Here is a 17328-nt window from a genome sequence, read left to right as displayed (position 1 = left end):
GAAAACACTGCTGTATTTGCAAGTCTTTTATACGATAATCCAGTTTTGCGCATACATTTAATTTGCGTTTTTGGATAAAAACATCATATCATCATAGTTTATGCGTATGTTATCGAATAAAAAGGTTTATCCTACTCAGTTATCCACATACGTTTTTTAAGTTGTATTTTCAAAATGTATGCACAGCTTGGCATTTCCATCAATCGCTTATGTGCTTATCCAAAATGCGCAGAAAAATAGGTGGATGGAAACATAGCTTATGTTTAACCTTTTGAATTTAAGGTAAATGAGCTTGAATTTTGGGTAGAATGTTTCTCTGATATTCTTTTCCACTTTCTCTTGCCAGATGACCAACCCGGCCATCCAGAATGACTTCAGCTACTACAGAAGAACCCTGAGCCGCATGCGCATCATCAACCAAACTGTGAGTAAAGCGTCTCTCTATGGAAATGCACCTCATTATCAGACGCCTAATGTTTTAGTACTACGCCATTGCCAGTGTCACAGGGGTTAACGGGAGCACTTCTGTTCTCTAATGGTCTGGATCATTAGGTGGCATAAGATCCTGACTCAGGGAAAACACCACATACACACACACACACACACACATCTTGTTGGCTTCATCTTGATATTTATTTTGTACGTCTCCTTCTTACTCGCTTTTATCTTTTAGCTGACACAGAGCTGAAGTGTGTTCGCTGACGGTGAGGCGGTCTAACGTGCACTAACGGCTCTGGTCTCATTAGCGCGTGCTGTATCATCAGGGAGCGGCTCAGCAGGGTTTGACACAGAGGATCGTTGACCTTGCCTCGCCAATTAAAAGCACTCTCTGTGAGGAATAATTACGACAGGCGCTTTCATCCTCTGAAACATGAGCTCGGCTGTGAAGGAGCATGTATTAGGAATTCTGGACATGTCTGCAGTCTGTGGATTAAACGCAGGATTTACATTCAGTTTTTAGCATACTGTAATGAATGAAATGTTTCAAGTCAGCTAAAATGCCTTTCCAGCACACCCAGAATGCCCAATTTCCACTTCCATTTCCATGATTAACTACTTAAGTAAAAGCTGACCAAGTAAAAGAGCATCCGTAACCTCCCTCAACTGACCCCTTTAGTTTAAATCTTAAAAAGTATGGATTTTTATCTTCTCCTCCACATTTAGATACTATAAACCCCCCATGTGTGTTCTTTCTGCAGGCAGAGGAGCATAATGAGGTCGACAACGAATTGGCCAATCGCATGTCTCTCTTCTACGCCAATGCCACGCCCATGCTGAAAACGTTAAGCGATGCCACGACTAAATTTGTATCAAAGGTAGGTGTTTGGTCAACTCTACTGAGTGTGATATCCAATACGCAGCTCTGATCACTCAAATAGGTGTTAAGTAAACAAGTCCAGATGCTCATGAATACACGCTCCTGCAACATTCTGCTCTCTATGTCTATGTGATCAGCATGCAGAACTACCTGTAGAGAACACAACAGATTGTCTGAGCACGATGGCAAGTGTGTGTAAAGTCATGTTAGAGACACCGTGAGTTGACTTTTTTTGTGTTTAATCATTGTTTCTTCTGGAATGGGGTGTGTCTTTGTTGTTCATCCTCTCTCTTTGTTTCTCTGTATGTGTGTGTGTGTGTGTGTGTGTATTGATCAGGGAGTACCGCAGTCGTTTTGCCAGTGAGGACACAGTGTTATTCTGTCTGCGTGTGATGGTGGGAGTGATCATCCTTTACGACTATGTTCATCCGGCTGGAGCATTCGTCAAATCCTCCAAAATCGATGTATGCCTTATTCTGCTTTTTGAAAATTATTTACTGGCATCAACGAACAGATTATTTGATCAAATTGTGTTTTATAGTTAGGGCTGTCAATTTAAGACAAAACATTAAAAAGATAAAACAAGATTAAGCAAGCATTTAATTTAGTCTTTTTAGATTTAATGAAAAGAAGTGTTAAAGGGCACCTATGGTGAAAAATTTACTTTTCAAGCTGCTTGGACAGACATGTGTGTATATATAGTGTATAGACTATCATATTGGGGTGATATAAACACACACAGTCCTTTATTTTTTTTTTCAATTTAACAACATAAAAACGGTGGACCAATTGGATCGGTTTTTAGAGTGGTCCCCCCGCCCACCAATATTGATTGACAGCCTTGCGTCACGATCAAATTCTCAGTTTCTTGCATCAGTCTCAGTGAACAATCTCGGCACTTGTACACCGAGACTATACAAACTATACAAAGACACAAATGATTTTGTACTCGCTGCTTGGTCTGTGTCCGAGTCGTACATTTATGGCTGAATGCTGATCCTAGCTTAGCTTAGCTTCTCTCTCTATGTCTGTCGGCCTGTCTGTTGCAAACACAGAGCGTGGGAGCTTTTGGATCTGCCCCCTTGTTATGTTGGGCGGGAAGCCGAAACTAATTTTCATGTAAAGCAACATGCCCCTAAAACAACGAGCTGTGTACACGCCCCCAACATGACACTTTTAAACACATTATGATAAAAACATCTAAACTGTGTGTTGAACTGAACCTAAACTGGCAAACTCAGAAGAACCATAATATTAATTTTAAATCATAAAATAGGGATAAACTATGTGCCCTTTAATACTTACTAAATTAATCAAGCAAACGAAATTACCAAATTCAAAATGTAATTATTTCACTGCATGTTCAAATTATTTGAATAAAATAGGATTGCATTAACCTTTTATGGGGTTGTCATTAAAATATTCACTGGAAAAACCCTGGATTATTAATGGGGGTTATTACTTTTATGAATAAAAAATATTTACAATTGAAGTCAAAATTCTTAGCCCTGGTGTTTCATTTTACAATATTTCCCAAATAATGATCATCAGAGCAAGGGATTTTTCACAGTATTTCCTATAATATTTTTCCTCTGGAGAAAGTCTAATTCGTTTCATTTTGGCTAGAATAAAAACGTTTTAATATATTTAAAACCATTTTAAGGTTGTTATTATCAGTCCCCTTTAACAATATAATGTTTATATTGTATACGGAACAAACCATCCTTATACAATATCCTAACTTGCCTAATTAACCTAGTTAAGCCTTTAAATGTCACTTTAAACTTTACAAAAGTATCTTTAAAAAATCTAGTGAAATATTATCTGTCAATGATGGCAAAGATGAAAGAATACAGTTATTAGAAATGAGTTATTAAAACTATTATGTTTAGAAATGTGTTGAAAAAAAAAACTTTTCTCTGTTAAACAGAAATTGGGAAAATAAATCTATAGGGGGCTAATAATTCTGACTTCAACTGTATATCACATTGTAACTAAGGTCATTCAAATTATCATGAACGGTTCTTTACCCGATAAAATTTTAAGAAGGAAAGATTGTCACAAAAGGCTTAATATTTGTTTTTAGTTGAGCGATTTAAGTAGAGAGTTTAATCTTCTCTTAATTTGGACATTTAGTAGAATTTCAGTGAAAGATGTTATGTTACGACTGTGCAGAAGTATTCTTGCAACACTGATGTTGCAGCTTCTTTCAGTGCAATGCAAGTCGCTTTGAATAAAAGTGTCTACCAAATGTGTTAATATAATGTCAAGAAGCAAAGCTGGTGGCATAATTGACCAAAATAAATGTTTGTTGTTTCTCTCAATGAGTAATAACTGTCGAAATTCCAATTCTGACATTGTCCTCTTCTTACTTTAACAACAATTAACATGCAAACTTGCTACTATTGATAGCTATTTCACACACAGACCTGATTTCGTTCAGTTTGTTGAACAAAAAATTATTCAGAATGAAAAAAACATTTATTTAAAGCAACTTGTTTAAGTCTAGTAGTAATTGTAGCTTGAATGAATGAAGTACATAATGTAATTGTCTGTCTTCATGTGATACAGATGAAAGGATGCATTAAAGTTCTGCGATATCAGCCGGCCAACAGTGTGGAGGGGCTACTCAATGCCCTCAGGTTAGTTTGCTTTACTTATGCTATATAACATTGCACACTGTAAGTGTTGATGGACACACACAAGACAGCTTTGTTTTTACTATGTTGGAAAAAAGTACAATTTATAAATGTACTTTCAACAAGCAGATGCATTTACACTCCTAAAGGTGCACTGTAATCCATCAAAAATGAGTTCCAGTGGTCATTTACACCTGTTATTTTAAATATCTTCTGTATCTGATCAGAGAAATTGCACTTTTAAATATTAAGTGCTTTTTAATGTTAAAAAAAAAACAAATTAACTGTGATATTGACAATTTTTTAAAGATATATTTTGTGATGCAATGTTACCAATTTCCTGTAAAATCTACAGACACGTACCGGAAGCAGTTTGCCAAATATTTACTGTAAATCAATCTTGTTCTATATGTATTTACAGTATTGTATGTATATTTTTACTGTAAATTATACAGTAATTTTCTCTAGGCCTGACACAATAATCAATATATTGACTCACCGCACAATACATGGACATGACCTCATCATTTTTGGTGATGCAATATATATCGTCTATACATAACCAATTCTAGCAACATTTCAGCTTTCTCGATTGGAGGTATCAGTGTAAGTATGGTAAAAAAAAACACCAATATTTACTATAAATAAGTATATTTTTATGTGGGTGCCTGAAAACTGAAGATAGATCTGGTAGCATATATCGCAGTCATTTATTATTATTTGTTTAGGATATGCATTTTCACATTCTGATTCCAATGCATAAATATTAAACTGTTAAAAAGACTATAAAATTATATGTTCTTAAGAATAAGATGTTATGTGTTCTTTGGAAGAGTGTTACTTGCATTGTGATATCATGTTGTCATTCTGGTATTATATAATGAGTGGCATAAAATGGTCTTAAAATGACAATAATATTGTTTAGCACAATATATTTTGGTGCAATATATCGTACAACAAAAAACAGATATCGTGACGGGCCTAATTTTCACAATGTAACTTTAAAATACAGTAACATACTGCTTAACTGTCCTACAGTAAAATACAGTTCATATTACCGTTAAATACTGTCTAATTTACAAAAATCATTAAAAGTAGCTATGTTTCCATCCTAAGATTGAATATCGCATAAAGATGTGTGAATAAAGCAGCGTTTCCATCCAATGAGTTAAAGTGAACCAAATCGTCACTTCCTGATTAACTGGCGCCGAATATCAACAGTATATTCAGCTTCATGAATCTTTTCTTAATTTAATAATTGACTTGCGCCTTAGAAGACAAATGCTGACATGTAATGAGTGCATGGTAGCGTTTAAAGGCGTGAGACGTGGAGCACAGACGCTCTTGATTCTGGAGGTCATCAATAATATAAAACACTTATACTGAAATGGTTAAGGCATTTTAGAATGACCAGAGCAACATTTTAGATGTTTTACAATGTGCTCAGCCTGCTGGTTTGACCATTCACACACTTTTTGATTATAACATGATCAAATACAAGACTATTTTAATGCGCATACTGGAATTTGTTCAGTAAACGTGTAATATTTTGCCACAAGGCAATTGGTGCCAACAAATTACCAGGATTTTTTTGACAACGATATAACAATAATAATAATAGAAAATAGAAACACAAATAAAATTACTATCATAAGTTCAGCTGTATTCTCATTTTCAGGCACCCAAAAGCCTCTTGTAATGTGTGTAAACAGGCACAATGCTGAAGGCGTTTACCATTGTTAGTTCAAACGTGTATATTTCTGCTGCCGTGTCTTATGTATTGTTTTTCAGAGCATTTCTTTCTTGACTCTCACAGGTACACAACGAAACATTTGAACGATGAGTCTACCTCCAAGCAAATCAAAAACATGTTACAAGCTTGACCGTTTCTGCCGTAAAAAGTATTACTTCTCAAATAGACTGGACGAGACGCTTCCACAGTTTTAACTCGACGGGAATAGCCATGTGTCATGTGGCAGCTACTGTTATCAGTCTGTTTTTTACTGTTGTAGTTTGTTTTCTATTTTACTCTGATAGACTTCAAGTCATGTGTGGCCTTTAGATTTCAAAGACGCTTCTTTTGTTGTGTTCCACAAAGAGGAGCTTAATTCATTCCCTTCCCGTGTTTCCTACAGTTTACTGAGTGCTCAGGCAGGAAAACAACAAATATTGCATTTCGCTTTTTATAAATGAGATAATTTACTGTGATTTTTTTTTTACATTTTTTTTATTATTAACATAAGTCTTTCATATTGAATAAAGCTATTTTAACCAAGTGGACTGTGAATGCTTGACAGGAAAGACTCGCATCATTATACTTTTACTCTCACCACATGAAAATGTAAGCTGACTAAATAATTTGTTCTTAACCCACATCCTCTTGCTTCAATTGGTTCAGTATTATTCATCCCTCCGCTACTCCAGAACATCATAGTATAATAAAGACTCTTTCCAGGCAGTATTCCTGTTCTTTTGGTCTTGTTAGCCAGAAATAAACATGTGGAAATTCAGCCCTGTTATGAGTCAGCATCTCTTCAACTTTCCCCCAGAAACCAAAAGCAGAATGATCAGAAATTCTAGATTGGTAGTTTGGTGGTCTGCTGACTCGACTTGATTAATGGGAGAGTTCAAATTAACTACTATCTGCACTTTGAAAAACATATTCGGGCAAATTAAATTAATACCCGTGGCTCCTGACACACATTGAGGTCTTATGAGCAAAAGTATAACTACTTTTCATATACAGTGAAGATCAATAAATTGCTAGTGAGCAATTTATCAATAATGTACAGTTGAAGTCAGAATTATTACCTCCCCTTTGATTTTCTTTTTTAAATATTTCCAAAATAATGTTTGACAGAGCAAGATCAATTTCACATTATGTCTGATCATATTTTTTTTTCTTCAGGAGAAAGTCTTATTTGTTTTATTTCAGCTAGAATAAAAGCAGTTTTGAATTTTTTTTAAACCCATTTTGAGGTCAGAATTAGTAGCCGCTTTAAGCTATGTTTTTCGATAGTCCACAGAACAAACTATCGTTATACAATAGCTTGACTGTCTCAAGATTGAAAGCAATTTCATTATGCTATACTATGAAGGAGAACAGTGACCACATAGTCAAGTACTTCTCACCATACCCTAAAATGCAACTTGCCCAAGAATGTAACTATGTCAAGATGAAGGCACAAGATCTGTATGTTGTATGTGTAAACCGAAAAAGTGTGAAGAAACTCAACAAAGTGGAACATGTAAACCTTACAATTGGAAATAGAAATGTAAAAACCAACAGCAATGAAATACAGAAGTATAAATGCTCATGACCGTTCTCATAAGTTAAAATGAGCTTTATAGCCCGTTTCCACTGAGTGGTACAGTATGGTATGATACGATACAAGTAGGAACAGGTCCCCTTTATCAGACTTGCGTTTCCACTGCGTTTCCACCTAAAAGGGTACTAATGGTAGGTGGGCGTAGTGTACGTACGACAGAAAGTCAATGTCACTCTCGCTTGAGAAAATGTCTCACACAGGTCGCACACCAGAAGCGCCGCGACACGGCGAGCACATGACAGTTTAAAGTATCACACACCAGACGCGCACATTCGAATGATATTTAACATGAAACTAATCAGATGGCGCTCTGTGGCGCAGCTGAAAAATGAACTGCGTCCTGAGCCGTAACCAGGCGGCGCTTCTGGTGTGCGACCGGCTTAAAGCTGTATGGGCCGTTCACATATCATATGAGAAGCACTTCTCACAAAACATGCTTTATACACATACATACTTGTGTATAAATGTTCAATACTGACCTTTCTATGAACATGATTGGATGTTAACTGCAGATCAATGATGCAAAATAGCCTACTGTACTGTTTGCAATTATATAAAATAAATAAATAAATGCAACATAGATGAACACATACAGACCTTTACAGTCTCTCATATGTTACCAATTACAGAAAAACTATACAAGGCATACACTTAGTCCATATTTGGGTTCAAAAACAACATGCAGCATAGCCCACAGTCAGTGCAAACCTCTCATCTGTATCTTTAACCTTCACCAGCACGTCTAACCTCTGTTAGAGAGGACTTCCATCATTCCAAATTCATAATAGTCCAAAAGGTGAAGATAATATGTAAACATGGTTTGTTCATGTTTTAGGTTGCTGAAAAGAATCATTTGCTGCTTTGTTTTGTTGGGCTTCTCCTTTGTTTTTTCATGCGTCACTCTCACGTTTGTTCATTTCTGACGGGATCGGATGTCCGAAGCATTTCAATTATCATGCACACGTTGTTATTATCATCAGCTCAAGAAGTTTGTTATTTTAATTAAAGACGCGCTGCGAGCTCACGCGAGAAAGTAAAACCGCTCTCGCTTTAGACGGCATTGTAAAAAACTACTTGGCACAGGGTAGATTCTGCCCTTCTTCTTGGCTTTGCGGCTGTTCATCAAGACGACGTCAAGGTTTGTTTAAGCTCGGGTCCACCATGGCTTGTTATTATATGTATATATTATTACGGTGTAATGTATATTTAATGTGTATTTAAAACATGGTGGTTTCTTTGTTGTCATTTTGGCTTGTACCCAAAAAGTGGTACAGTACGGTTGGCTTTTAGGTACCTTTTGACAGTGGAAATGACCATAAGAGCCTACCGAACCGAACTGCACCATACCACTCAGTGGAAATGGGCCATTAGTGCTATTGTGAAGATGCACTATTCTAGAAATCACAAATAGGAAGGACCAACTCTTTTGTTGAGGCTGCCCACTTGCCCTTAGTCAAACTTACAAACAACCTGCTTAAGGTTATTTTTGATCTCCACTCTGAATTGCAGCATCCAGAATGTACACGGGTGCCAGTTTGATACAATGCACACCATATCCATAAGCAAACAATACCAGATCATGTGTAAGTTTGTGCCCGAGCACATCATTGTAGGAAAGGAAGCTTCAGACTGTCATAAACTCACTCAGGACTGTTTGCAGAAGCTGTGGGTTAAAGGTATAAAATAACAATTTTCTCCACAGGCTGACTGTTTTGCTTCAGTGTATCATCAGGAACCATGAGTGTTAAAGGGATAGTTCTTGCAAAAATGAAAATTTTGCTTAGTTTTTTTTCTTCTGTAGGACACTAAACAAGATTTCCTAAAGAATGTCGGATAAAAGCAGCCATCGACATCTTAAGTTAAAAATGATGAGATTCAATGACTGCTTTTTACCACTATTCGTCAGCACGTCTTCCCTTTGTGTTAAACAAGAAAATGAAAACACAAATTTCTATTCTAACTATCCCTCTTTATATGTTTTGGTTAAAGTTTACTGAGCTAAACGTTATTTTATTGTTCTACAGCCAAAAAACAGTTTTTCTGCATTTCGTATAGCCCAAGTAAACAGCATATTTTCCTGACCCTATCCCTTTAGCAAGAATGAAGAAGCAGAATGAAATTCCCGAATCCTCCAGTCCTGGAAGTGGGAGTTTTTCCTTTCAGTGGGATGAGTAACACATTCTTCACTCTGCTGTATTTGCTGTGGGCTCTTCTGGGATCTGTGTGCGGGACACTCCTCCCGGTTTGGATGACCATTCTCTCTGTTGTGTATCAGTGACCTCTGTGTTTTCCTCTCACTCGTCGACTCACACAGTTTCCTCATGTTTGTGTGTCTGCTCAGCGTGTGTCATCGCCGGCCTCAAATACTTTCCCCACTGCGGAGTGTGTGATTGTTGCCCTGCTGTCCTCACTCCTCACTGTTTTTTTAATGGCTTTCCTGATGAGCTCGGACACTGTTCCCAGGAGGCTATTGTGCGGCCAATCTATTGTCTATCTGGGAGAAGAGCTACTTCTGATGACTTCCTGCCAGTGACGCTGCATGCAACACCCATAATTCCAGAGCAGCAGACCAGACGCCATATGTTCATGAGGTTTTTTACTGAAATTACAACAAGCAACTCAAAACGAGCATTGAAAGGCAAAGAGAAGCACTGTAAATGTTTGTTTAAAGGGTTAGTTCACACAAAAAAGAAAATTCAGTTGTTAAAAAGGCCATGAAACCCTTTTGTTTCAGTAGGGTTTTTTCACACCTCTACTTTAAAAAAAAGTCAGGAAAGTGAGCGTGTCGGAGGAGCAATAGAGGGAGGATCAGTAAAAATTTGCATAACAATGGGAGTGTCGGTTTGGGCATGGGCTGATTTTCACAAAACGCACACACAGGGTAGAAAGACAGTGACTGTGTTTACATGGACATCAGTAATCGAATTAGTTGGCAAATTATTAAATAGTGGACTTTAACTGCAGTTTGACTCTTTCATTCAGGAATTTCATTCATGCCCCTTGTGATAAACGAGATATTTGAATCAAGGAGGAAACATTGAGGAGTAAGGACAGCAGGGCAACAATCACCCACTCCGCTCTGGGTGTGTATTTTTCATGCAATGTTTGATATCGCACGGCGAATGAGAAAAAAAAAAAAAAACCTTCCACATTTCCCGGAAACTTAGATGCACTCGGCAGGTAGCGTCAGAAAGCCATGTGTGTTATTACTGTCACAAATTGCGGTGAAAATCCTACACGACGGTGAGTTTGATTGTGGTGAAACATCCATACACACTCATACACTACAGTCAATTTAACCTACACAATTCACCTGTACCGCATGTCTTTGGACTGTAGGGGTAACCAGGCCCCCAGAGGAAACCCACACAAATGCGGGGAGAACATGCAAACTCCACACAGAAACACCAACTGACTTAGCCAAGGCTCAAACCAGCAACCTTCTTGCTGTGAGGCGACTGCACTACCAAATGTGCCACTGCGTTGCCCCAGGTTGCATACTATAGTAATTCACTTATTCTATTTGTCCAATGTCTGGACTCTATAGTTTGTCATTGATTATCTTACTTTAGTGATCACATACTGAATATAGGCAATCGCCACACTTTTCTGAAAACATTTATGTAGTGATATTTTATAGTTATTAGAAAACTGAATTGCAACATTAAATCAGATCCTAAACAACAAGACAATAATGGAAAGTGCTCGCAAATATAATTTCTCAGCATGTTTGCAAAAACTTCATACATACACTATAAAAATATTAACTTATAAATGATAACAAGAACTGCTTATTGAAATTAAAAATATTTAATAAATTACTAACATTTATCACTAATAATAACTAATCATTAAAACTAATGCTTAAAACTTCTATTAATAACTATGTAATTTATAACAATTATAATAGTTTTTATTTTGCCCTAATATTAGTTTTGAACCACTTTACTAGTAACTGGTAAGTACTTACTAAGATAGTTGTACAATGTATTATTATACAAGTGTCTTCGTATTAATAATAAACTAAGATTGTAAATGAAAGAAATAAAATTCCCAGTTAACAGATCTTTCCATTATTTGGATGTCACTACATCTCTGTCCATTATTCAGAATCATCCATATACAAAGCTGACAACTCAATCAACTTACATGGAGAAAGTTTCTGACCTTAAATAGTTGACTGAGAAATGTTTAAACTTCGATAATAATCTGACTACACATAGAAGTAAAATATGTTGGAACTGGAATGGAAAGGTGACACTGGAAAAACTAATGCCACTGCAATGTTTGGACTGTGAGTCAGTCAGATCTGAGTGAACTAGCACTGCTGGATTTGCTGTATTTAAGCACACTCCTACATCCTGTTATCGGAAGCTAATTTTTGGAGTTACGTCTGCTGTGACCCATATCGCACATTCTGGTATGTTCTGTTGTTTCTCTGTATGAGTGTTTGTCTGATTCTCGCTGAGGAGCAGATGATATGAATGAGTTCAGCCTTGATTTTGCGGATGGCAGCAGTAACCTGTGACACTGTAAATCCATATGGTGAACCAACATACAGAAAGAGAGGAGTAAAAACAGATCTGAGCTCGACTTCAATGTCAGTAATGTGGGTCTGAATCAACAGGTCTGTCTGTTTTAATGAATTGTTGAGCTGCGAGCACAGCAGATGCTGTCAATGTTAACGGAAGGACCCTCAGCATGAAAAGACCACTTACAAGGAGCTCTTCCTGATGGGACGTCCGCTCTTGTGTCTCAGAGGTCCAATCAAAGACATTTTCAGAAGCAAGAAAAAGGACCACACAGGAAAAGAGGAACAACCTAAGCATTCAGAGGACAGGTTGCTTTCATGGTTCCCTTAATATTTAGCCTTTTTTTTTTTTTTTTTTTGAGCAGATTTTGGTGTAAAAGCAGGAAGTTAGACAGAATATATTGGTTTAAAAAAAAAGAGAAATATAAAGTGCTTATTTGATAATAAACCATTTTTAAAGAATGTGAGAAAATATCATGAGTCAGTTCTTTTTACATTTTGTTTTACATTTAATTTTTTCTGAACTGTACCTCAAATATTTAGAAAAAACCAACGTAATATACAAATAGCAGAAGAGTGATTTATCATTGGACATGTATCTTCATATATGCTATTTCTTTTATATGAAATTATTAATAATATTTTTGTCCTTTTAGGGCATTATATATTTACATAGAGGTGTCACATTATAAGACAACAATCGATTTTCTTTTCAGCTTAGTCCCTTTATGAATCAGAGGTCACCACAGCGGAATAAACCGCCAACTTATCCAGCATATGTTTTACGCAGGGGATGCCCGTCCAGCTGCCACCCATCAATGGAAAACCACCATCCACTCCTGCATTCACACACATACACTCCAGCCAATTTAGCTTATTCAATTCTCCTGTAGCATGTCTTTGGTCTGTGGGGGAAACTGGACGCAGCCATTGATATCCATAACAATAAGATATAGAGAATACTATTAATGTCAATGGCTGCCCCCCCCCCCCCCCCCCCCCCCCCCCCCCCAAAAAATCTTATATCTTCCTTTGTGTTCATCAGAAGAATGAAACTCAAACCAGTGTGGAATAAGTGGAGGATGAGTAAATGATGACAGAATGTTCAAGTCTGGGTGAACTACCCTTTTAATAGATCTCTTGAGAGATCTAGCTGGGGTTGAAGGTATACTGAAGGTATACTGAACTGTGTGTGGGACCGAGCTGCAGGATGATGGCAGAGCTCCAGCTGTCGTTGTGTAATCGTATTACTGTAATTAGGTAGTGGACTCTGTAATCCACTTCAGTCAAAACACTGGCCTGTGTTTGACTCACGTCAACATTGACCGCAGCACACTGGCAGATTCTCTTCTGAAGCAGTTCTCGTTCATCAATGCTGCTTTTGTGGTATAATCTCAGTCCAACATTTAGACATATTTTCAACTACCAATTCAAACGACAAGAACACAGCAGTTCACTATGAATGTTTTGTAGATATATTTTTAATAGTTTGACTGAATCAGACTTAGGGGCCACATGGTGACTCAGTGGTTAGCACTGTCGCCTAACACAACATGAAGGTTGGTTCAAGTCCCGGCTGGGCAAGTTGGCATTTCTGTGTGGAGTTTGCTTATTCTCCTCTTGTTCGTGTGGGTTTCCTCCAGGATGCTCCGGTTTTCTCCACGGTCCAAACACATGCACTATAAGTGAATTAAAGAAACTAAATTGGCCATAGTGTGTGTGTGTGTGTGTGCAAATGAGTGTGCATGGATGCTTCCCAGTGATGGGTTACAGCTGGAGTGCATCCGCTGTGCAAAACATATGCTGGATAAGTTGGCGGTTCATTCCACTGTGGTGACCCCTGATGAAAAAAGGGACTAGGTCGAAGGAAAATGAATGAATGAATTAGACTTACATATAAGGTGAATAATCCTTTATAGAAATATGATACATTGAAATATATGCAAATTACATAACATACAAGTATATATTTGGATTTCACATTTATAAAATGTCATATATGCAACATATATTTTGAAATGTTGCAAAACTGGCTGCTTATGTGTTTTTTCAACCATTGGAATAACTTGTATTTTACTTTGTATGTATGTTCAAATATATTTTATAGAACTATATAAATGTTCATGTGTGTTCATACTGTATATAGTCACAGGGGCGTAGTAACTGGGGAAGGACGGGGGGATATGTCACCCTCACTTTTAGAGACAGACCATTTAGAAACAGGTGAATAATAATTATATGAATGTAACTTTTGGATCTTATACAGCTTCTAAATCAGTTATTGGAGATGAGTTATTAAAACTATTATGTTGAGAAATGTGTTAAAAAAAATCTCTGCGTTAAATGGAAATTAGAGGAAAAAATAAACAGGGGGACCAATAATTCAGGGGGGCTAATAATTCTGACCTCAACTGTATATGATGTATATGTTTTAAATAGGTGAAATCCAAATATGAGCAATTTCTGTTTAACAAAGTAAGATTTTTTTTCAACACATTTCTTAACATAATGGTTCTAAAAACTGGTTTCTAATAACTGATTTATTTTATCTTTGCCATGATGTTAGTACATAATATTTTCATTCATTCATTTTCTTGTCGGCTTTGTCCCTTTATTAATCCGGGGTCACCACAGCGGAATGAACCGCCAACTTATCCAGCATGTTTTTACGCAGCAAATGCCCTTTCAGCCGCAACCCATCTCTGGGAAAAATCCACACACACACTCATACACTACGGAGAATTTAGCTTACCCAATTCACCTGTACAGCATGTATTTGGACTGTGGAGGAAACCGGAGCATCCGAAGGAAACCCACGTGAAGGCAGGGAAAACATGCAAACTCCACACAGAAACGCCAACTGAGCTGAGGTTCGAAGCAGCGACCCAGCGACCTTCTTGCTGTGAGGTGACAGCACTATCTACTGCACCACATATTTTAGATTCTAGAATTCACCTTAGAGTGCAATTTAAAGACTTAACTAGGTTAATTAGGCAGGTTAGGGTAATTAGGCAAGTCATTGTATAATGATGGCTTGCATTCCTTTAGACAACTGGGAAAAACACTGCTTAAGGAGGCTAGTAATAATATTAATATTACAATAAATATATATTTTTATTTTATATAAAATTTATAAAATTTAAAAACTGCTTTTATTTTAGGTAAAATAAAATTGACTTTCTCCAGAAGGAAAATAATGATAGGACATATTGAGAAAAAAAAAAAATCCTTGCTCTGTTAAACATCATTTGGGATATAAAATCACAGGAGGGATAATAATTTTGACCAACATATGTATGTCATATTTGTAATTTGCTAATTCTGCAATATATCAGATTTCTAAGTGAGACAGAATAAAAAATGACGATTTTTTTGCAGTTGTAATAGCTATCATATTAAGACTTTCTCTGCAGTTGTTGAATATGTATAGGTGTCAAAGTTCACTGAGGTTAGAGTTTATGTTTTATGCCTGCAGGTGGAGCAACAGCACCAGCTTAAGCACATCTATACATAGTCTCATGTCAGACACTATATGAATGTATATGAGCTCTGTATGCCTTTTTGATGCACTTTGAGAATTGGTCTTGGTGTATATGGATTTACAGAGAGACAAGGTCATTCTTGACTTATGCAGCAGCTAAAGGACAAACGCTGACCTTGTATGAGGTTAAAAATCACTGAGTCTCTCATTGTACGTCAAGTCTGTCATGGTCAATAATGATCAATCATCTCCAATGATTTCACATTAACCGAGCAGGTCGAATATTCTCTTTTCATTTGCCTGTAAGAAGGGTATTGGATGAAAGTAATGCTGAGTTTATGATTGCACGGCACTTTCTGTTTGTGCTGAGATCAAAATAAATGAGAGCCGTTTATCTTTTTTTTCATCTGTCTAATTTGATTAGCATCTCTCTTCTTATCTTTTGTCAATTATTATGGCAGTTTAAATCAATGTTAACTTTCATATTGTTTAGACTACAGAAAGAATTATGTATGCACTAGTTTAGGGTCTTTTTAAAATTATTTATGTTGAATAAAATTATTAATTTATTCAGCAATGATGCATTAAATTTATCAAAAGTTTCAGTAAAAATATTTATGCATACAAAACTTAAATTCTTTCACATAACTGATGTTTTTTTCGAATGTTGTATAGTTTCCACAAATACATATTCAGCTGTTTTTTAGCTTTATTTATTTATTTATTTGCTGTTAAAATTGTGCTCGGGTCATTATTTCACCAGTAAGTGAGGTCAATATTATGATCCAGGTTAACAGGAGGGTTAATATTACTGATTTTTTTTTAACAGATGTTTTTTCCTCAGTGGACCTGTGTGTAACTTGTTTCAAACTGACACAATATAATGTTTCTTGTGACATTGATTTAAGTTAATGATGAAGATTAGCTTGTTTCTTTATGCAAAATTCTGTAGATTTGAGGATTGGACTTAAATTTAGCTGCTTTATTTTAAAGGTTTATTAAATGCATCATTTTTGACCTGAAGGACAAACGGTGTATACAGAATTCTAGTACAATGATTTATATTTATATATTTTATTATAATGATTTATAATGCAATGCCACTTTTCACTTCTCTAAAAAAAAAAAAAAGAAAATCTTCTATTTTCCATATACTAAAGGTTAAGCATCTTCTCAAAAGAATAAAATAGAAAAACAAGCATTTGAAGCCTTGCCAACAAAACAGAAGGAAATGGGGTGAAATAATGTTGTTTTAATAGATTTCAATAGGTACATTTCTGTCCTAAAAGTACTGAGTGAAACTATTTTCTGAGCCAATAGTGTAAAACAGATATATGAAAGGAAATTAGGGTGAAATAATATGATTTATTAACATATTTGACCCAAATGTGGATTAAAAGAACCCAGCATTTTTAGTGTAAACCATTAGTGACCTATAGAGTGTGTTTGGACTGTGGAAGAAACCGGAGCACCCGAAGGAAACTCACGCCAACACAGGGAAGAACATGCAAACTCCACACAGAAACGCCAGCTAACCCAGCCGGGACTTGATTTAGCAACCTTCTTGCTGTGAGGCAACAGTGCTAACCACTAAGACACCGTTTATATATATTGAAATCTTATTGTTATTGTATATTGTTATTGAAATCTTTAATACTTTCAGAAAACAACTAAAATCTCCAGTTTTAGTCCTTTCCATAAATCAAGTTTTTTTTTTTTGCTATTATACTCTTCTATGAAAACATAAAACTTAAAAAAATGGAGATACAGTATCAGTTTTTGCAAATAAACTCTTCATTGACAGACATCTTGGTCATTCATCAACTATGGAACCTGCAGATCAGCTACTGGCATAGAATCAGCCTATGAAGTATTGTAGGAATCGCCACTGTAGGACTTATTTTAATGTTGTTTGTCTTATTGTCTTGGCATCTGCATTATAAATCCATCCAAAGCTACTATTATTTGTGCAGTTCACTCACTCTCCCAAGAGTTTTTCAGTTCTTCTATAACTGGAAATGTCACAGTTT

The 17328-nt window shown here is 36.3% G+C and overlaps 1 protein-coding gene across 5 annotated transcripts in view; it reads left to right on the top strand.

Moving 5' to 3' along the window:
• fam49ba (family with sequence similarity 49 member Ba) overlaps positions 1 to 6415 on the top strand; it is a 46934-nt gene extending 40519 nt beyond the window's left edge. For 2 of the 5 annotated variants that reach the window (XM_073912925.1, XM_073912928.1), the window contains exons 6-11: positions 347 to 424; positions 1200 to 1316; positions 1456 to 1535; positions 1656 to 1782; positions 3890 to 3960; positions 5774 to 6232. In XM_073912925.1, the coding sequence (XP_073769026.1) occupies positions 347 to 424; positions 1200 to 1316; positions 1456 to 1535; positions 1656 to 1782; positions 3890 to 3960; positions 5774 to 5840 (540 nt within the window). In that variant the 3' untranslated portion in view covers positions 5841 to 6232. Of the gene's footprint in view, positions 1 to 346; positions 425 to 1199; positions 1317 to 1455; positions 1536 to 1655; positions 1868 to 2125; positions 3961 to 5773 lie in introns of those variants that run through there. The other 3 variants (NM_200070.3, XM_073912932.1, NM_001291713.1) reach the window with 3 other exon arrangements.
• Positions 6416 to 17328: the final 10913 nt, after the last annotated feature.

The sequence above is a fragment of the Danio rerio genome, chromosome 2 (assembly GCF_049306965.1).
Source record: "Danio rerio strain Tuebingen ecotype United States chromosome 2, GRCz12tu, whole genome shotgun sequence".
Classification (NCBI taxonomy): Eukaryota; Metazoa; Chordata; class Actinopteri; order Cypriniformes; family Danionidae; genus Danio; species Danio rerio.
Note: the sequence above shows the minus strand (reverse complement) of the source record. Positions and strands in the feature narration are given on the sequence as shown.